This window comes from Plecotus auritus, assembly GCF_963455305.1.
Source record: "Plecotus auritus genome assembly, chromosome: 1".
Classification (NCBI taxonomy): Eukaryota; Metazoa; Chordata; class Mammalia; order Chiroptera; family Vespertilionidae; genus Plecotus; species Plecotus auritus.
Window position 1 is genome coordinate 178,262,468 of NC_137770.1, and position 22,702 is coordinate 178,285,169.

The 22,702-nt window shown below is 39.5% G+C and overlaps 1 protein-coding gene across 2 annotated transcripts in view; it reads left to right on the forward strand.

The window, feature by feature from the left end:
• EIF4E (eukaryotic translation initiation factor 4E) overlaps nucleotides 1–22,702 on the forward strand; it is a 51,079-nt gene that overhangs the window by 24,883 nt on the left and 3,494 nt on the right. The window contains exons 2-7 of one of the 2 annotated variants that reach the window (XM_080657772.1): nucleotides 2,516–2,540; nucleotides 3,583–3,689; nucleotides 12,533–12,628; nucleotides 17,041–17,104; nucleotides 17,956–18,069; nucleotides 20,735–20,874. In XM_080657772.1, coding sequence (XP_080513898.1) covers nucleotides 17,075–17,104; nucleotides 17,956–18,069; nucleotides 20,735–20,874 — 284 coding nt within the window. In that variant the 5' untranslated portion in view covers nucleotides 2,516–2,540; nucleotides 3,583–3,689; nucleotides 12,533–12,628; nucleotides 17,041–17,074. The remainder of the gene's footprint in view (nucleotides 1–2,515; nucleotides 2,541–3,582; nucleotides 3,690–12,532; nucleotides 12,629–17,040; nucleotides 17,105–17,955; nucleotides 18,070–20,734; nucleotides 20,875–22,702) is intronic. The other variant, XM_080657771.1, reaches the window with a different exon arrangement.

Genomic DNA, 22,702 nt, shown 5'->3' on the forward strand with positions numbered 1-22,702 from the left:
GGGCTAGATCCCCATTGGGCTAGATCCAGACGCGGCTGGTCCCACCCTTGTCAACCCCCTCCGGGTGGGGGGCACAGACTCAGGTCCGCTGGGGTGGGGGCTGTGGCCTGAGGTCCCCCAGCCTGGGCCCGGGCCGGGGGCACACCTTGAGGTACCCCGTTAAGCCCCGCCGGATGGGGGACATGGCCTGAGATCCCCTGTCAAACCCAGTCGGGTGGGGGACACAGCCTAATGTCCTCCAACCTGGCGCTGGGGCAGGGGGCGCAGCCTGAGGTCCCCTGTCAAGCCCCACTGGGAGCGGGGCGCAGTCTCAGGTCTGTTGTCAAGCCCCGCAGGGCAGGAGGTGTGGCCCGAGGTCCTCTGTCAAGCCCCATGGGGGCGGGAGTGGGGGGCGCAGCCTCAGGTCCTTGCTGATTGCTTGTTAAGGCTCGTTACGGGAACTCGGCCTCTGCTGTGGGTGCAGCCATCTTGTGTTACGGAAACCCCCACTTCTGCTGTGGGCGCCACCATCTTTGTGGCAGAGTGACAGTCAACTTGCATATTCCAGCTATTATATAGGGTATATTTTTAAAAATATATTTTTATTGATGATTTCAGAGAGGAAGGGAGAGGGGGGGGGGGAGAGAGAGAGAGAGAGAGAGAGAGAGAGAGAGAGAGAGAAAGAGAGAAATATCAATGATGACAGAGACTCATTGATTGGCTCCCTCCTGCATGTACCCTACTGGGGATCGAGCCCGCAACCTGGGCATGTACCCTTGACTGGAATAGAACCCAGGACCCTTCAGTCTGCAGGCCGGAGCTCTATCCACTTACCTAAACCAGCTAGGGCTGAAGGATATTTTTTCTTTTTTAATTATTACTATTTCTTGAATTTCTTTATTGATTAAGGTGTTACATATGTGTCTTTATTCCCCCATTACCCCCTCCCCCCAATCCCTCCCACTCATGCCCTCACCCCGCCCCCGGTTGTCTGTGTCCATTGGTTAGGTTTATATGCATGCATACAAGTCCTTTGGTTGATCTGAAGGATATTTTTTACTAGGCAACAAATTCTAGGTTGACAGTTTTTTCTTTCAGCATTAAGATATCATTCAGTTACTTTAGGATTTCATAGTTTCTATTTGAGAAGTTAGCTATTATTCTTAATTGTTCATGTGAAAGTAATGTGTATGTGTTCTTTTTTTTCTCCCTCCTGACTACTTTTAATATTACCTCTTCATATTTAGTTTTCAGTGGTTTGAGTTTGGTGTGCCCAGGTGAAGTTTTGTTTGTATTTATACAGCTTAGAGTTCCCTTAGCTTTTTGAATCTGTAACGACTTTCTGGTGAGATTTGGTAAATTCTGTATTGTTTCTGTCCCATTCTCTTGCCCCTTGTCCTTGAACATATTAAACATCCTCTAGCTGTTTCTTTCATCTTTTCTTTTTTTAAATAATGTTCTTACTGATTTGAGAGAGAGAGGAAGGGAGAGAGGAAGAGAAAGATTGATGTGAGAGAGACATTGATTGGCTGCCTCCAGCACACATCCCAACTAGACATGCAAAACATTTTTTTAAAGTTTGTGTGGTTCAGTGGTTGAGCATCAACCCATGCACCAGAGGTCGAATGCTTGATTCCCTCCCAGACAGCACATGCCCAGGTCACGTGCTCCATCCCCTGTAGGAGGCTAGCATGAGGCAGCTGATTGATGTTCCTTCTCTCTCATCCATGTTTCTATCTCTCCCTCTCCTTTCTTTTCTCTCTAAACTCACTAAAAATATATTTTAACAAAACAATAAAGTAACTAATGATTAAGACATTAAATTGTAAATATGTCAGGCATAATTCAGATAATGGAGTTGGCAGACAAAGACTTAACTATGATTACTATGATAAAATAGAAGATGTGGGAAAGGGGTTAAAAAAAAGTGTTTTAAAAGGGACTTGAAATCTATTAAAAACGAAATTTAAATGGAGCTTGTCTGGTTGGCTCAGTTTGGAGCATTGTCCTGTACACCAAAAAGGTTGCAGGTTCAATTCCTTATCAGGGCACATACTTAGGTTGCAAGATCAATCCCCATTTGGGGTGTGTAGGGGAGACAACCTCACATTGATGTTTCTCTCCCTCTCTAAACATATTGTCAGGTGGGGATTTAAAAAAATCTACTCTTTAACAAAAAATAGACATGAAACTGCTAACTATAATGTCTGAAATTAAGAGCTCATTGAATGAGTAACAACAGACTGAACTCAGCAGAATGTAGAATTGGTGAAGTCAAAGATAAGCCAAAAGAAATGATTCAAACAAACACAGAGAGGGAGGGGGAAAGAATAGATGATAAGAAACAGATGGCCCTGGCTGGTGTGGCTCAGTTGGTTGAGCAATGTCCCCTGTACTGAAGAGTCACGGGTTTGATTTCTGGTCAGGACACATACCCAGGTTGTGGGTTTGGTCCCTGGTCGGTGCGTGTATGGGAGGCAACCAATCGATGTCTCTCTCTCTCTCCCTCCCTTTCTCTCTCCCTTTCTCTCTCTAGAATCAATGAAGGAACATATCCTCAGGTGAGGATTAAAAAAGAGAATTTACTCGGTTAAGTTAATGAAGTTCTTGGGTGTAGCACTGTGATCATTGGCATTACAATTGTGAGCAAAATAAAGACATAGTCCCTGCTATGAAGTGTCTTTAGGCTAGTTCCTGGGCAGGTCATTTTGATAAGAAATTGTATTTTGTAAAATATGTATTTATTGCCTATCTGCACAGATCTTTTAGATGACACATCTCTGATTTACATAATCTTTTGTCACTGAACCTATATTGTTTTGCTACTTCAGTTTAAATCTGATACCAAACTCTTGTACTGTGCCCCCTCTACTCCCCTTTTTTTGTGTCAGCTTCCGGTGACTTTCCTTGGCTCTCTGTTTTGTTGACACAAATTTATAATAGGATGAAGTGTTACATGGAGCAATGTGGAGAACACCTGTTATCTCCAGGCTCCTTTCTTTTCTGATAGTAGATGACAGTATTAATTATGTCTAACATAGAAAATGATGTAAGTACAAGCCAGTGTCCAGCTTTTTTGCATAGGGCCAATTGGAAGTGACAGAAGTTGCAGAACTTTTAAGTTTCCATGTCATAACAATATGACATGTGTAGTATTGCTTGATAATTTTTTTGGAAAACTTTTCTTTGCTATTGTAATATAGTTATATTCTCCACACTTTAGTTGTATTTTCCTTCCTCCCCACTTTCATTTATAGTAGTTTAATGTAATGTAATGTTATGTTAAGAAAGTTAGTTGATTTGTTGTATGGTCTATAACAATCTTTCTGATATTAAACTGTGTAAGTGGAAGATAACCATATATAGTATTATTGTTATTATGTTTTTTAATTTGAGAAACCGTTTTCTGTTAATGAAGATATGCTAGAATGGAGGGTTTTGAGCTTTTTCCTTAGAGGTTGGTCTGTGGTCTGTTTTATGAAGTGTTTCTGTAATATTTTCTTTAAAAGATAATATTGGCACTATTGGTTCAAGTTTATTTAGAGTACTGCTGTCTTAGATGTGTTAAGAAATTTTAAATACTGTTTTATTATTTTCCACTAGGAAACCACCCCTACTCCTAATCCCCCGCCTACAGAAGAAGAGAAAACAGAATCTAACCAGGAGGTTGCTAACCCAGAACACTATATTAAACATCCTTTACAGAACAGGTAAGCTTTCTGACACAATTTTCTGACTTAGGCAGCAAGGTAAGTAAATGGTGAATAGGATAGGTTTGGAGGGAAAGGTTAGATGAGACACTAGTTTTAGATACAACAGGTTGAGGATTCCATTTTCACTTGGGTGACCCATGTCTAATAAGCATTTTTAGTATGAGTCTTGAATTCAGAAAGCAGAGCTGATTGAGAGATTGGTTTGAAATTCATCAGTAATTGATGGTGGTAATTGAGACCACAATAGTAAATAAGTTATTTTTTAAGAAGTGAACTTGTCTCGGGACAGAGACTTTGCTATCAGCACATATGGGATTTTTTTTTTTTTTGGTGGAGAGTGTCATGAAGGGCATAGACATAGAAACTATAAATTATACAGATATAAAAATGTCTCAAAATGACCATTGGATTGAATGATAAAAAAAGCCCTTGCTGACCTGGCTGGTGTGGCTCAGTTGGTTGGTCATCCTGTGCATCAGAAGATTGACAGTTGGATTCCTGTTTTGTAGGCTGGATCCTCAGTAGGGAGCATGCAAAAGGCAGCCGTTCCCCCTCTCCTTTCCTCTCTCTAAAAATCAGTACAAAAATCTTTAAATAAGAAAAGAGAACAAGTAGTCCTTGCTAATATAATATAGGGGAAACTTTAATAGAGCATAGATCAGCCTTGGGCAAACTACGGCCCGCGGGCCGGATCCGGCTGTTCTATCCGGTTCTCTTGCTCTCCCCTCCGCTCCTTTACTTTGAATTTATATTAGTTCACACAAACACTCCATCCATGCTTTTGTTCCGGCCCTCCGGTCCAGTTTAAGAACCCATTGTGGCCCTCGAGTCAAAAAGTTTGCCCACCCCTGTCATAGATGATGGAAAAGGTAGTAGTAGTTTGAAAGTGAATAGAATATATAAAATGTATAGAGCAAGAATAGGTAATTTGAAGTTGGCTATGAAGGATAAAAGTGAGAGCTAGGGTATTTTAAATCTGGAGGTGGTTGGTTTGTATTTAAGACAAGTTAGGAGAGATTGAGATGAATTAAAGTTTTCATAGTTACAGTGGAGTAGTTGAATGGTAGTTCATTGTATGGTTTTCTCAGCACTGCCTCACCTCTTCCCAGTATGTTTGTATTTTCACTTACTAGTAATTGTCTTTCTGGTTTATACTAGTATACTGAAAATTAACATGAATTCACTTAGAGTTGTTGGTGGGAAGAAAATGGCAGCATATAAATGTTGTAAGAATTTGGAGGAAAGTAAATTGGAATTGACTTCTGAAGATATTTAAATATCTGTTTCTTTGATGTCCCCATTACCTTTTACTCTACCTTAAAGATCCCATAAGCCTGTCTCCCTAAAAATATATATTTATGTGAGGGAGAGGGAGAGAGATAGAAACATCAATGATGATAGAGTATCATTGATTGGCTGCCTCCTACACCCCCCACACTGGGGATCGAGCCTGAAACCTTGGGCATGTGCCCTGACCTGGAATTAAACCCTGACTTCTTGGTTCATAGGTCAATGCTCAAACACTGAGCCATGCCAGCCAGGCTCATCCTTTTTATAAATATTTCAGAATTTATTTTGCTTTCTTAAAAAATAACCACTAATAACTGTAATGATTAAATTAGCAGTATATAAGTATATAAATGAGTTTTCTGCTCTTCTCAGATAACCTTTCCCTATTTTACTTTTTTCTACTCCCTGGAATAGTCAGTGTTAAGTTTAGTTTGTATTCTTCTAAAACTTGCCATGGTGCACACGTGTATACTTTTATACAGGTAACCATACATTTTTTGTTTGTATGTGCAGATTTTGCATTATTATTTTAAACTACTGCCTTGTAAGTGAATATAAAATGGTGTATTTTATCAGGTTTACATTGATGATTATATCAAAATCTTTCCTATTTAAAAATAGTGCTGTAGTGTACACATTCTTATATATTTTTGTGTACTTGCATGAATATATTTTTAGGGTAAAATTTCAGATTTCCAAGACTACCTTATAACAACCTTTATAGATACTGCCAAATTATTCTCTCTTACTAGCTTAGACTTTTAACAGTTTGAGAGTTTGTTTTCTATATTCTTGCCAGTCATGAATTTTTAATTATTGGCAATCGGATTTCTCTTGTTTTGATTTGAGAAAATAATGTCTTACTGTTTTAAATCTGTTTCTTTCATTGAAGTTTCAAAATTCATATTGTATAGATCATTTGTGTTTTTAAACAAACTGTGGACAGTCTGTTTAGTTCTATTTCTTCTTACTATATTAAAAATATATCTGAGAAAATGTAAAATTATATATATTTTTTGTTTTTAAGTTCATATATAAACAAGTTTATATACACTGAGGGGCCAGATTATGATCTCTGAACACATAATAATCTGGCCACTCAGTGTATATATCTACACTAATAAAAGAGAAAGATTCAAATTGACCATACCTCTGCGACGCCCACCAGCCAATCAGGAGTGAGTATGCAAATTAAAACAAAGATGGCAGGTTAATTTGCATATGCAGACGCCAAGCGGCCGGGGGCGGTGCGGTGCCAAGTGGCCCGGGTCCCTGGGACCGGCACCAAGCCCGCAGCCTCCCGGGACCATCGCCGGCCCCGGGCGGCCAGGGTGACCCCCCGCCAAACAGCCTGGGAGCACAGGCCACGGCCCAGCACAGGCCTGGAGTAAAACGTTGACAGCAAGTCTTTTCAGTATAATTGGGGCATTAGAGGCCCACAGAATGATCATTTCCTTTTCTATGAAACACATAACTCTGACACATTATTCACAATTAAATAAGTTTCATATATTTTGACATTTTACAGCCCTGGAAAATTACATATAATGATCAGCAAAGTGAGAAGATGAAAAGAATTGTTAGGCTTTTAAAGATGTAACTAATTTCTGTCTAGAAGACACACCAATTCAAAAAGTGATGGTTTTATTGTCCTATAGGACATTAGCCAGATTGTATCTAATTTAGCAGTTTTATTTTAGGCTGCAGGCTCCTCCTTGGCCGGGGGCCCAGGACAGGGCTCATGCAGGAGGCAACCAATCAAAGTGTCCCTCTCACATTGATGTTTCTGTCTTTCCCTCTCTCTTCCACGCTCTCTAAAAATCAATGGAAAAATATCCTCAGGTGAGGATAAAAAAGAGAAAGAAATATATCCTATGAAAGAGACATCTTGAGAATGCCTAAAGAAAGTTGTCATTTTTTTGTGGTGAAGGGACTGGAGTCCGTGTTGATGAAAACACCTTGGCGGCTGCAGTGGCCAGCAGTGGCAGCAGCAGCGGGGTGATGGGGGTGGCGCCTTCCCCTATCAGCCAGATTGCCTCCTACAGAGGGAGGCCTACTGATGGCTTAGACCCGCAGGGAGTGGGCCTAAGCCATCAGTAGGACTGTGAGAGGGGGCAGGGTGGGCTGAGGCACCCCCCAACTCCCCAGTGCACGAATTTTGTGCACTGGGCCTCTAGTATATATATTAGAGGCCCGGTGCATGAATTCATGCATGGCTGGGTTTGCCCAGCCTGGCCACAGGGAGGGACATGGGCGGTTGGCCAGCCTGCCTGCTGGTCAAACTTCTGGTCCTGGTCCAGGGGACAATTTGCATAGTACCCTTTTATTATAGGATATACACTGAGTGGCCAGATTGTTATGTGTTCAAAGATCATAATAATCTGGCCACTCAATGTATATTTCAGAGAGAAGAAGGGAGAAGGAAGAATAGTAACATCAATGAGAATATTTGATTGCCCACTTCCATTGATTGCGCACGCCACATACTGGGGATTGAGCCCATAACCTAAGCATGTGCCCTGACCAGGAATCGAACCATGACCTCCTGGTTCATGAGTCACCGGGGCAAGTTTGTGTGTGTGTGTGTGTGTGTGTGTGTGTGTGTGTGTGTGTGTGTATTAGGGTATCATTTTCTTTATCCATCGATAGACATTAGGTTGTTTTCATATGTTCTCTATTATAAATAATGCTGCAGTAAACATGGGGGTGCAGATATCTTTTTTTAAAAAAATTTAATAAACTTTTATTCAGATTATTACAATTGTTCCTCTTTTTTCCCCCCTAGCTCCCCTCCACTCGATTCCCACCCCACCCTCTGCCCTTACCTCCCCCCCCACTGTCCTCATCCATAGGTGTACGACCTTTGTCCAGTCTCTTCCCGCACCCCCTTTCCCCTTTTCCCCTGAGAATTGTCAGTCCACTCCCTTTCTATGCCCCTGATTCTATTATATTCACCAGTTTATTCTGTTCATCAGATTTTTATTCACTTGATTTTTAGATTCACTTGTTGATAGACATGTATTAGTTGTTCATAATTTTTATCTTTACCTTTTTCTTCTCTTCCTCTTCTTTTAAAGAGTACCTTTCAGCCGAAACCGGTTTGGCTCAGTGGATAGAGCGTCGGCCTGCGGACTGGGGGGTCCCGGGTTCGATTCCGGTCAAGGGCATGTACCTTGGTTGTGGGCACATCCCCAGTAGGGGGTGTGCAGGAGGCAGCTGATCGATGTCTCTCTCTCATCGATGTTTCTAACTCTCTATCCCTCTCCCTTCCTCTCTGTAAAAAATCAATAAAATATATTAAAAAAATAATAATAATTTAAAGAGTACCTTTCAGCATTTCATATAATACTGGTTTGTGTTGATGAACTCCTTTAGCTTTTTCTTATCTGTGAAGCTCTTTATCTGACCTTCAATTCTGAATGATAGCTTTGCCAGGTAGAGTAATCTTGGTTGTAGGTTCTTGCTATTCATCACTTTGAATATTTCTTGCCACTCCCTTCTGGCCTGCATAGTTTCTGTTGAGAAATCAGCTTACAAGCCTATGGGTGCTCACTTGTAGGTAACTAACTGTTTTTTCTCTTGCTTCTTTTAATATTCTCTCTTTGTTTTTTGCTCTTGGCATTTTACTGATGATGTGTCTTGGTGTGGTCCCCTTTGGATTCCTTTTGTTTGGGGTTCTGTGCGCTTCCTGGACTTGTAAGTCTATTTCTTTCACCAGGTGGGGGAAGTTTTCAGTCATTATTTCTTCAAATAGGTTTTCAGTATCTTGCTCTCTCTCTTCTTCTGGCACCCCTATAATTCTGATGTTGGTATGCTTGAAGTTGTCCCAGAGGCTTCTTACACTACCTTCAACTTTTTGGATTTTTTTTTCTTTTTGCTTTTCCGGTTGAGTGTTTTTTGCTTCTTTGTATTTCAGATCTTTGACTTGATTCTTGCAATCCTCTAGTCTGCTGTTAGGTGTCTGTATAATATTTTTTATTTCAGTCAGTGTATGTTTAATTTCTAGTTGGTCCTTTTTTATATCCTCGAGGGTCTCGATAAACTTATCGGCCTTTTCTAGGAAATTCTTTAAAAACCTTATAACTGTGGTTTTGTTTTTTTTTTGTTTTGTTTTGTTTTTTATTTTTTATTTTTAAAAAATATATTTTATTGGTATTTCACAGAGAGGAAGGGAGGGGGATAGAGAGCTAGAAACATCGATGAGAGAGAAACATCGATCAGCTGCCTCCTGCACACCTCCCACTGAGGATGTGCCCGCAACCAAGGTACATGCCCTTGACCGGAATCGAACCCGGGACCTTTCAGTCTGCAGGCCAACACTCTATCCACTGAGCCAAACCGGTTTCGGCTGTGGTTTTGTTTTTTTAATATATTTCATTGATTTTTTTTACAGTGAGGAAGGGAGAGGGATAGAGAGTTAGAAACATCGATCAGCTGCCTCCTGCACACCTCCTACTGGGGATGTGCCCACAACCAAGGTACATGCCCTTGACCAGAATTGAGCCTGGGACCTTTCAGTCCACAGGCCGATGCTCTATCCACTGAGCCAAACCGGTTAGGGCATAACTGTGGTTTTGAACTCTATATCCAGTTGTTTGCTTTCCTCCATTTCTTTCGTTTGTGATCTGTTTCTTTGTCTCTGCATTTTCGCAGCTTCCCTGAGTTGGTAGAGTAGCTTTGTGTGGTAGGTGTCCTATAATGCCCAGTGGCTCAGCCTCCCCAGTTACCTGAGGTGGACACTCTTGGTGCACCCCTTTGTGGACTGTGTGTACAGCCTTGTAGTTAAGTCTTGATTGTTGTTGGTATCACTGGGATGAATTGACCTCCGGGCCAATTGGCTGTGAGGATCAGCTGTGTCTACACCGGGAAAACTTCTGTGCTGGAGACAGCCTTATGAGACAAGACTTGCAAAATTGCAAAAGCCTCTGTGCTCAGCTTAGATGGGGCAGAGTCTCAGGGCTGAGCAGACAGCCTTGGCTTCCTGTCAGCCCTGCCCTATGAGGCCCCTGGGTCTCAGTGTCCCTCAGTAATTGCTGCAAGCACCTCTGAGAGAAAGCCGCCCTCGAGTTTTGCCCTCTGCCAGACAGTCCAGTTTCTCCCCCAATGAATCTGGATTCCCAGATTCTCGCCTGGAACTAGAGTTCAGCGCAGTCGTGAGCTTCCGTCTTCCTCCCGCTAGAGAAAGCCAGCGGCACACTCAGCAGTCAGTCCTCTCTGCGCACACTCGCATGCGCGCCACCAGACCTCTGTCTTTCACGGCTTCCCTGAGTTTCCTTGCGCTCCTCTCTTTTCCTGACAGTCCAAACTCCCCCCTAATGAGTCTGGGTCCCCAGGGTCTGGCCCGAAACTGGGTTTCAGTGCAGTTGGAACTGGAGTTCAGCGCAGTCGGGAGCTTCTGCCTTCCTCCCGCTAGAGAAAGCCAGCGGCACACTCAGCAGTCAGTCCTCTGCGCGCCCCCAGACCTCTGCCTTTTGCGGCTCCCCTGAGTTTCCGTGCACTCCTCTCTTTTCCCGACAGTCCAGACTCCCCCCGTATGAGTCTGGGACCCCAGGGTCTCACCCGGAACTGGGGTTCAGTGCAGTCAGAACTGGGGTTCAGTGCATTCGGGAGTTTCCGTCTCTCTCCCGCTAAAGAAAGTTAGCCAAGCACTCAGCTGCCCATCCTCTCCGCACGCGTGTCTCCGTACCTCAGCCTTTTGCAGCTCCTCTGAGTGTTCGCGTGCCCCTCTCTTTTCCTTCTAGTTGTAGAATTTCCATTCAACCAGCTTTCCTGTGGTTCTGGATGATGTCCGTTCTGTCTTTTAGTTGTAGTTTTGAAATTGTTGTGTGAGGCAGCAGTTTACGTGTTCACCTATGCTGCCATCTTGGTTTCTCTCGCAGATATCTTTTTGAGTTAGTATTTTCTTTTTGGATAAATATCCCGAAATACAACTGCTGGATCATATGGTAGTTCTATTTTTAATTTTTTCTTTTCTTTTTTTAATATATTTTCATTGATTTCAGAGAGGGAGAGGGAGAGATAGAAACATCAATGATGAGGGAAAATCATTGATAGGCTGCCTCCTAGCACGTGCCCACACTGGGGATCGATCCCACAACCCGGGCATGTGCCCTGACCAGAATCGAACCCTGACCTCTTTGGTTCATAGGTCGATGCTCAACCACTGAGCCACGCTGGCCCGGCTGTTTTTAAATTGTAAGGAAAGTCTAAATTAATTTTAGAAATCCAGAGTACAGTACTTGAACTTGTATGTGTGTTTAATATATTTTCTGCCTTTGCTTTTGGTGTTTTTGTTAGTTTGTTGGCAAATACAAACTATCAAGTAGATCATAACATTTATCTCTTTTATGTTTGAGATTATCAAGCATTAGTCAAAGAGTTGATGAAATATGTCCATTTGGAAACCCTGTCTTCAGACAACATTTTTATCAGTGAGAAAATAGTTTCTCTGAGTTACCTTTGGTATAGCAATTTGGTGTATATAATTCTAAAGATGAAGATGATAACATTTAAGTCTAACTTTGTTGTAACATGAATTTATCTTCAAAGTATTGGAGTAAATCCTTTTAAGGGAAATATAAACATATATAGAAGTTGATACACATTATTGCAGAACATATCTGTGGTAGCATTACTCAATAAGTCACTTATGTTGTTATTTTCCCATTTGTGTGTTTGAATAAACAGAATCACATTCAATAACTTTCCCTTTTCCTAGCACTCCCTTTTCTTCATCTTAGTTTATACTCTTGTTTCTTTGAAAACTCTACTTTCTGTTCCCTGCTTTCCTTTCAAGTTAAATGCTTCTGCTTTGTTTTTCTTAAATAACTATGCTTTATTATTATAGCACTTAGCATACTGTAATACTTTACTAAATTTCTGTGAATTCACCTCAGATGAGCCTCAGTGAGTCTCTCTATAGAATGTGGTATTTATTAGGCACAAAATACATAACCTTTCAAATGAAAAAAGAGAGAGAGAGAGAGAGAGAGAGAGAGAGAAAGCTACTCATTTGCCACTGTAATAATTACCCTTTAAATTTATTTATTTATTAATAATTTTGTAAAATACACATAACATAAAACTTACCATCTTTTAAATGTACTGTTCAGTAGTCTTAAGTGCATCCACATTGTTGTGCAACTAGTCTCAGGAACATTTTTTCATCTTGCAGAACTAAAACTTTACACTGTAAAAAAAACAATAATTCCCCCTTTTCTTTCCAGCCCCTGGCAACCTCCATTCTTTCTGTCTCAGAGTTTGACTACTCTAGGTACCTCATACAAATGGAGTCATATAGTATTTGTGATTTTTTTAGTATCTTATTTCATTTAACATAATGTCCTCATGATTTATCCATGTTGTAACAAGTGTCAGAATTTCTTTTTAAGGCTGATTAATACTGCATTGTATGCTTTTACCACATTTTGTTTATTATTCATATATCAGTGGACACTTATGATGCTTCCCTTTTTTGGCTATTGTGAATAATGCTGCAGTGAACAAGGATGTAAAACTTCCATATTTTGATACTGACTTTTTATTTTTAGATGGGCACTCTGGTTCTTTAAAAACGATAAAAGCAAAACTTGGCAAGCAAACCTTCGGCTGATCTCTGAGTTTGATACTGTTGAAGACTTTTGGGCGTAAGTAACCCATTCATTTTAGGATGTTTGTTGTTTTATTAGGATGCAATTTTAAGTCACATTTACAAAATGAAGGTTAAAGTGAAAAGTTAATAAATATTCATCTATACAACTACCTTTTTGTTTGTCTATCTCCTCACAACTGTTTGAATTGGTGATTATTCCTTATCAGTTTTAGAACACTTCAATCTTGTCATCTTTTAGCCTTCCATGTTCTTTATTCCTTGTTTTGAGAGATCCTTTGCTTTACTACCCCTAGAACTTCTGACAACTTGTTGGAACTTGTCCCCTTTCTTGGATGCCTGAATACATTTGCCCCATACTTGGGTATTCCAGAGCTTTGTTATTAGATCTTCATTTCTGTAAATTATTTCAGTGTAACATCTGGGATTTCTTGTTAAAAGAATTACTAGAGGCCCGGTGCACGACATTCATTCACTGTGGGGAGAGGGTCCCTCAGCCCGGCCTGCATCCTCTCGCAAGTCTGGGACCCGCAGAGGTGGCAAGGGCTCCCGCCACACCACGGCTTCTGGCCTAGTGGCACTCCCCCTGTGGGAGCACACTGACCACCAGGGGGCAGCTCCTGTGTTGAGCGTCTGCCCCCTGGTGGTCAGTGTGCGTCATAGTGACCTGTCCTTCTGACATTGGGTCTATTTGCATATTAGGGTTTTATTATATAGGATGAGGCCTTGTCTGCGTAGCTCAGTTGGTTAGAATGTCATCTCCATACGCCAAGGTTGCAAGTTCAATTCCCAGTCAGGGCACATCAAGAAGCAACCAATGAGTGCATAAATAAATGGAACAAGCCCTAGCCGGTTTGGCTCAGTGGATAGAGCGTTAGCCTGCAGACCAAAGGGTCCCGGGTTCGATTCTGGTCAAGGGCACATCCTCCCCCCCCCCCCCCCAAAAAAAAAAGTGGAACAACAAATCTCCTCCCCCCCTCTAAAAAAAAAATCAATAGCCGAAACCGGTTTGGCTCAGTGGATAGAGCGTCGGCCTGCGGACTGAAGGGTCCCGGGTTCGATTCCAGTCAGGGGCATGTGCCTTGGTTGCGGGCACATCCCCAGTGGGGGGTGTGCAGGAGGCAGCTGATCGATGTTTCTCTCTCATTGATGTTTCTAGCTCTCTATCCCTCTCCCTTCCTCTCTGTAAAATATCAATAAAATATATTAAAAAAAATCAATAAATAAAAAGAATTCTTAGATTTCAAAGGCTGAAGTTCTAAATACTCAGGATTTGTCAAAGAATGACAGTATCTGTGAAGATTTTTTATAAATGTGCTCACCTCCAAAAATAGTTGAACATTTTTTTGAGATTTTGTTTTAGATTTAGCAAAAGTTAATATTGAGGGTCATAAACCTGTGCATGACTTCAAAATAAAATACAGTGAACCTAGTTTCTAGAACGTCTCCCATCTTGAACAATTTGCTTCTCAACCTGACAACCCTTTTATGCTGATACCTGTATAATCAGTCACGCATCTCTCAGGTGACAAAGGAAAGAATGCACGAATCTGAATCGGTTTACCACTTTTAAAATCTCAGAATATTGTGCTGTGAATATTTTTATGTTTTTTTCCCTTTTGATGTTTATAATAGTTAAATTTTCATTTACATTTCATGTCCTTTTAAAAAGTGTTTATAGAGTAAACTACAATATACATGTACTATATATAAGAAAGGTTAAAACAGAATTATTTGAGAATCTGGAACGATTAACTCAATTTACACTTTCTAGTGGGAAAGAATGATTCAGTTTTTGAACAGCCTTCTGGAACGAATTAAGTTCGAGAAGCAAGGGGTTCCACTGTATAAAGTTGTAGTCCTTTTCAAGAAGGTTTGGAATATTGATTCTGTAACAACTCAGTTAATTTAGTATGCTCTACTTGAGAAAATGTACAAGAAAATATTTGAGAACATGAAAATTAAAAATTGTTAAAAACATTTTTAAGAGCTGTAAATTACCTAGCATGTATCTAAAATATTCTAATTTTGTGTATCTAGTTTATTTTTGGTTCATATATATACTGAATAATTGCTACTCTTGTGTTTTAATGTAACCTCCTGAAAGTATTCTCCCCACACAATAGAATAGATTGTGGTCAGCAAATTCATCATGTGTACTTCCTCCGGGGCAGAAACAATATTCTTCTGTATATTTTAATGCTTTGCCCATCGTAGCCATTTAGTATGCATTTTAATCACTGAAAACGAAACATTGAATAATTGGGGAAAACTATAAATTGTCAGCTAGCCACTTTGAGTACTCACCTTTTATTGAAAAAAAAATTTTTTTGAAATATATTTTGTTGATTTATACCGAGAGGAAGGGAGAAGGATAGAGAGTTAGAAACATCGATGAGAGAGAGAGACATATGTCTAGTTGTTCAGTTTAACTGGGGTTATTCTGTTTTGCCCTTCATCAAAACATCGTGTTTTCCTTCTCTAATTGTTATTTATTTAAGAGTACTGCAGTCTATGGAGAAAGAGGAGCAAGAGTCTTGAACCATTTTTCCCACTGAATCAGATTTGCATTTATCTAGTTTGTTTGGCTTTTACCAGTGTATAATAACTGAACATATAAAATGGCCCCACACTTTAGTTATGTGTAAGTGATGTCATTGCATAGTAGACTTAAAAAAAAAATAAAAAGCTCACTCCCTCATCAGAGGATATGCTTTTTATTGATGAGAGGGATAGTGAGAGAGCGAGAAAATGGGAGGGAGAAAGAGAGGGAAAAAAACAAAACATTGATTGGTTGCCTCCTGTACCTGACCCCAATTGAGGATCAAACCTGCAACCTGGGTAAGTTCCCTGACTGGGAATTAAACCCGGCACCTTTTGTTTCATGGGATGATCCTCTAACCAACTGAGCCACACCAGCCAAGGCTGCAAATTAGATTTTTAAACCATAATTTAGAGATATGAAGGAATCCTTCAGCTTTCTATAAATATCTAAATCACTTCTTTTTTTTTTTAATATTTTATTGATTTCTTACAGAGAGGAAAGGGAGAGGATAGATAGTTAGAAACATCGATGAGAGAGAAACATCGATCAGCTGCCTCCTGCACACCTCCCACTGGAGATGTGCCTGCAACCAAGGTCCATGCCCTTGACCGGAATCGAACCTGGGACCCTTCAGTCCGCAGGCCGACGCTCTATCCACTGAGCCAAACCGGTCAGGGCTCTAAATCACTTCTTAATTTGTCTTTTTTTTTCTAGCAAATTGAGTGGTAAACAACCATTGAATCCTTTTGGATTTGTCTAATCGGTCTGTAGTGTTAGGAGTCTTTTAAATGTGCCATTACAAATTCTCATTATAAGTTTGTTACTATGGGACCTTAGGGCGCCATGAAGAAGAAAAGAGATCTTTTCTACCTTAAGTGCCATTAGAAGGTCACTTCCACATTATCTATTAATTTTATAAAAATGTTGGTGGCTAATTTTATAGTAAACTGTTAATTTTGTTATCTAGTAAAAGCTATCAGTGATAATACAGATCGGGAAGAGTGATCATTAGGCTCAACAACTCAAGAAACCTTATTACTTGGTCTTACATTGTTTCACCCAAATTGGGTTTGCATGTTATCCTATGGAATGTGATCCAAAGGATGCCAGACTTCCTCAAAACTGTTTAAAATACTCCTAGACTGGATTAAAATACACAAGAGAATCTGACTATGGGTCAGTTATATCATCCATGGTCTATCATGATTTCTACATTTTTACTCTGTTTCCAATTTCATAACAGTTTTCCTCTTTAGCCTTCTACATTCAGACTAGTGGATATCTAAGTCATCCCAAATGTTATTCTCTTTCATTGATATTTGGGGAATAGTTTAGAAATATAGATTCCAGGTTTCTCACCCATCATTAAGAGGTTAAAATCCCAAGGAATAGGGCCTGGAACTGGTGTCTTGTTTGTTTGTGTTTTAAAGCTCTCCAAATGATTATGTGCTGACTGACCAGTAACAGTCTGTGGTGCTTGGGAGCCATTGGTCTGTCCTACTCTTGGATTCCTTCAAGAATGATAATAGTGGCTTATTTCAGTCATACGATGGCTGATGGTCAAGAAGTTCATCTTGATTTGTGTATTTAAAATTGCTCATTAGCCTCAAATTTTTTCATTTACTTAAAGGCACCTCATACCTCTATTCTCAGTTTGCATATGTATGCATCAAAATATATTGTCAGAATAAAATTAAAAATATTTTCTTAAATAATCATATATTGAGTCTTGAACTGACCATTATTAAGATCTGTTTGGTCCATTTCAGAAATTGAATCTATAGAAAAACAAGTGAACACAAACTTTTGTCTTTTTTTTAAAATCATATTTTCTAAATGTTACATAAGCATCTACACTCTACATTACTATTCTATGTTTATAACTGTCCTTTTCTTTTACCTAGTCTGTACAACCATATCCAGTTATCTAGTAATTTAATGCCTGGCTGTGACTACTCACTCTTTAAGGTATGATGCTTCATTGATGATTTCATTTATATGTATATTACAAGACTGGACCATTCAGGTATTCATTAAGAAACCTTGCCACAAACTTAGGAATAGGAAATGCTCTAATGCTTGGAGAAAAATTAAATAGTTTTACTAGGCTTAGCATAAATATATTGTGCCCTATTTTAATATAAATAATTGAAATTAAGTGAAACTCTTACTTTGTGGACACATACTGTGACCGATTTCAAAGAGAGCTTTGGTCATCCAATACAATCTTTTTATATATTGAGTAGATTGAAATCCAGAGTTTGTCAGGGATTCTTTTTTTTTCTTTCAATTATAGTTTACATTCAATATTATTTAGTATTAATTTCAGGTCTACCCACCTGGCATTGTACATAGTTATTACAATATTATTGACTAGATTTCCTATGGTGTACTTTAAATCCCTGTGTGTCAGGAATTCTTAACATGGGGTATGTGGGTCCTGATATATTTACAAATGGATTTTGTCAGATGGTAGGAGATGGGGCATTAATTAATTCTCTGATACTGCATGAGTTGTGCATAAATTTTGCATCTACTAGGTATAGAAGTGTATGTACCTTTGAGAAGGTACAATACTCAGAATGTTTAAGAACCTCCAAATTAAATGAAACCCAAGATTTAATAGCTAATAAGTCCCTAAGTCAAGATTCTTAATTCTGCAATCCCATGCCTCTGGCATTAAGTCCTGTATGCTTTTATTCCACTGAATCCTTCATGGGGAATCAAGTGAAATTTTGACAGGATATTGCTTGCTGTTTCTAGAAATGATCTCTTAAAGTAACAATATTGTCTAATATTGTTGTCTTCTAACACTGTAGGATGGTATTAAACCTATGTGGGAAGATGAGAAAAACAAACGAGGAGGACGATGGCTAATTACGTTGAACAAACAGCAGAGACGAAGTGACCTCGATCGCTTTTGGCTAGAGACAGTAAGGTTTTAAAATTATAAAACAGTTTGGAATACTAAATCTAATTTACATTAGTTACTTAATCAAAGAGAATATAAGAATGCCCACTCTAGAAAATCTAAGCCAGCAATTAATTTTGTTCTATCATGTGAGTTTGTATGTTTTACATACTAGTACAGTGAAACCCTCTACCACATTACAAATCAGATACAGAGTGATTGGCAATTGAGCTGACCTTCCTCAACAAACGCATTCTGATCATTACATCAACTTCAAAATCATAGGGCCTCACATTTTGTATAATGTAAGTCTTTACAACCCTCTCTGAGTATTGTTTTGTATACTAAACTTTGTAGATCAACGAAGCAAACAATAAGATTGTAGTTTCATCATTCAGTTTGTTTGTTGTGATATAACTTGTAAGTGTTGGCTTCATTCATATTCATATGTGTGTGTGTGTGTGTGTGTGTGTGTGTGTGTGTGTGTGTATATATATATATATATATATATATATATATATATAGCCTATATAATAAAAGGTTAATATGCAAATCAACTGAAGGGCCCAACACAGGAGCTGCCCCCTGGTGGTTAGTGCACTCCCACAGGGGGAGCGCCGCTCAGCCAGAAGCTGGGCTCACAGCTGGCAAGTGCGGCAGTGATGGCGGGAGCCTCTCCCACCTCCACGCAGCGCTAAGGACTGATGGCTTAGGCCTGAGGCCCCAGCTTCCTTGGACCTCAAAGCCCCAGTTGCCGCCACCCTCTGCAGGGCAATCGATGGTGGCGGGGAGCAGCTCCGCGATCGATTGCCCCACAGAGGATGGCGGCAGCTGGGGCTGGGAGGGCTGAGCCCCTTTCATGAATTTCATGCATCGGACCTCTAGTATATATATGAAATACTAGAGGCCCGGTGCAAAAATTTGTGCAGTCGGGGGGGGGGGTGGTCCCTCAGCCCAGCCTGTGCCCTCTTGCAGTCTGGGAGCCCTCAGGGGCTGTCCAACAGCAGTTGGATATCCTTAGAGCTGCTGTGGAGGCGGGAGAGGCTCCTGCCACCACTGTTGTGCTTGCCAGCTGTGAGCCTGGCTCAGGGCTTCTGGCTAAGCGATGCTCCCCCTGTGGGAGTGCACTGACTGACCATCAGGGGACAGCCCCTGCATTGAGCGTCTGCCCCCTGGTGGTCAGTGCATGTCATAGCCACTGGTCATTTTGCTGTTCGGTTGATTTGCATATTAGCCTTTTATTATATAAGATGAGATAATAGGCATTTTCTATAGTGAGAGGTTCTAAACCCCACGTTTTTAGGAGAAGGAATCATAGTCTTTCTTGTATCTCTAGCACTTGGCACATTGTCTGGTTTATAGTTAGCACTTAAGTGAAGCAATCTTCTATAATGAAAAAAGCATAATATGCTAACTAGGTCGGACAGCCGATGACCTTCCAGATGAAGCTGCGATGGCAGGGGCGAGGCAGAGGCGGTTAGGGGCAATCAAGTAGGCAGGCAGGCGAGTCGTTAGGAGCCAGAGGTCCCGGATTGTGAGAGGGTGCAGGCTGGGCTGAGGGACACTCCCCCTCTCCACCCCCACACGAATTTCGTGCACTGGGCCTCTAGTTAATACATATTTGAGTGACTGATTTTTTTCTTTGTTGTTAATCCTCAACTGAGGATTTTTTTTCATTGGTTTTCAGAGAGAGAGAGAGGAGTGGAGGGGTAGAGACATAAAGAAACATTGATGTGAAAGAGACACATTGATTGGTTGCCTCTGCATGCACCCCAACCAGGGCCAGGATGGGGATGGCGCCTGCAACTGAGGTATGGGGTCCCCATACTCCCTTTCAGTTCATGGGCCCATCCTCTGACCAATTAGCCAAACCAGTGAGGGAATTTTTTCTTTTGTTTTGTCTGTTTTTTTTTAAAGAAGGTACTTAATTTTTCTTATGGGAGAGATTATCAGTAAATACCATTTTAGATTTCTACATTGAAAAGTTGTTTTTGCAAGATGACAAAAGTTCTAGAAATAGATAGTGGTAATGGTTTCACCATGTTTTGAATATACTTAATATCACTGAACTGTACACTTAAAAATGGCTAAAATGGTAAATTTTTTGTTATGTATATTTACTATAATTAAACATTAGAAAGTGTTCATGAAAAACAATAAGCAGCAGCACAGTAAATTAATATTAATAAAATAACTTTTATAGGGGTCCTGATATCATTTGCCCAATTTGCTGAGAAATTTATTTTTATTTTAATTTTTTTAATATACTTTTATTGATTTCAGAGAGGATGGAAGAGGGAGAGACAGATAGAAACACCAGTGATGAGAGAGAATCATTGATCGGCTGCCTCCCGCACACCCCCTACTGGGGATCAAATCTGCGACCCAGGCATGTGCCCTTGACTGAAATTGAACCCGGGACCCTCCAGTCCGCAGACCGACACTCTATCCACTGAGCCAAACCAGCTAGGGCTGCTGAGAAATTTAAAATGACTGTTAATGTTCTTGATATTAACCTAGGAAACAAAGGAGCAAATGAAAACATTAAAACATAAATACAATGTAGACATTAAACAAAGTCAACTCAATTTAAAACCTATTTTTTGTATATATACAAATAATGAGACATTGCAGTAGAATAATCTGTAATCAATTGGATGTAATTGGGATTGGGTTTTGTTTTTAAGCTGCTGTGCCTTATTGGAGAATCTTTTGATGACTACAGTGATGATGTATGTGGAGCCGTTGTTAATGTTAGAGCTAAGGGTGATAAGATAGCAATATGGACTACTGAATGTGAAAACAGAGATGCTGTTACACATATAGGGTAAGTTTTGCTCTTTGTGTATTTCTTTAAAATATTAAGATAATCAAAAGCAGGGTAGTTTTATTTGTAGCTTTAGAAATATTTGTATTTGTAGATCATTATTTTCCTTGTATTGTTTTCATGAACACTTTTGTCTACTTTGGCATGTAGCATATTAATTTATCAATGAGAATATAAGTTTTTTCTACTTTAAAATTATATAAGTGTATAATCCTCATAATAATGCAGTGAGAGTTGGTGAATATTATACGTATATTTTGTGCTTGTGTGTACATTGTACATAGAGTTTTTTTTTTTTTTTTGTTTGTTTTTTTTAAATATATTTTATTGATATTTTACAGAGAGGAAGGGAGAGGGATAGAGAGCTAGAAACATCGATGAGAGAGAAACATCGATCGGCTGCCTCCTGCATACCCCCCACTGGGGATGTGCCCGCAACCAAGGTACATGCCCTTGACCGGAATCGAACCCGGGACCCTTCAAGTCCGCAGGCCGACGCTCTATCCACTGAGCCAAACTGGTTTTGGCTGTACATAGAGTTTTTATTGAAATTTAAGTGACACTATCTTGGTTTTGCCCATATTTAAAACCCACATGTCTAAGCTTTCATCTTTTTTTGGTGAAAAGCGCCTAATATTATTCTTTGTAAAAATTGCCTGTCTTTGTTTTTTCTTTCAAACATCAATCAGTTAACTAGGATTTTCTTCTTACTACTAGGATTTGATTTTAAACTTTGTGTTAAAATTAGGTATTGGCCATAGGTCATAAAATGTTCGGTTTGCCTTTTGTGATTTTTCAAACATTAATTCTCTGAATCCTTCTGAATTAAAAGGTATGGGCATGCTCCAGGCTTTGTTTTATAGGTTTCTGTAAGAGAAAGATGATTGTTGATTTGTCATATTTCTCATTTTCCTGTCAGCATAAAAAAACTTAATTGTGGGAGTTTTATATATCTTTGAAAACAAGTTAAAGAAATTAAATGTGAATTTCTTTCCTCAGAAAATTTTGTATTTGTGTGAGAGTTTTGAAATCTTTATAATTTGACTTCTCCATGGATAGAATTTTTCTTCTTCTTGTTTTTTTTTTATTTGTTTTTTTAATCTGTCCAAGTTGTGTGGCTCAGTGCTCTTGTTTTCTGGCATTTTTAATGATTTAGTATAATTGAAAGGGTTATATTGTGTCATAATGTAAATCGATGATAATGGTTATGATTTTAGTTATCATAAAATTGTTATCAGATACCTTCATCAAGGGAAGGTATTGAAATCTTTTGGAGGGTGGAGTACAAAGTAAAACTGTCTTAGTGTCATATTGGAGTATTTAATTTTGGTGCTTATTTTTTCAATTTTTATTTTTCTTAGATTAAAGATCCATTTTCTTTGTCACCTTTATCTCTCATACTCACTTACCTTTTAGTGGTAGCCACAGCCTTATTTTTGTTCCTCAGCCTTCAAGATGCGCTTCATTCTCTTGGCATTATACTTTTGACCTCATAACTTTTAAAGGGGAAATTTCTGTAATTTCACAGATGAGATTAGCGCCTAATATAGTAGTAACACAGCCCCTATACTTAACCCACTTTGGCACTTAACACATTTTGTTCTTAAAATAGTGGCATGTCTTATTGAGAGTTAGGTTGTAGAGTTAGTATATAAGGCAGAAATCATGGGTGTTCTAGATTGTCCAGAAGATAACATAAATTGCCTTCAATTTTTCTCTGTGCAATCATGTAGTAGGTATAGTAAATGTAATTGTGCAGTAATATATAGTATTTACTAGGGTTTATATGTAAAATTGTAGCATTTTAGACCAGAGAAATGTAAAAACA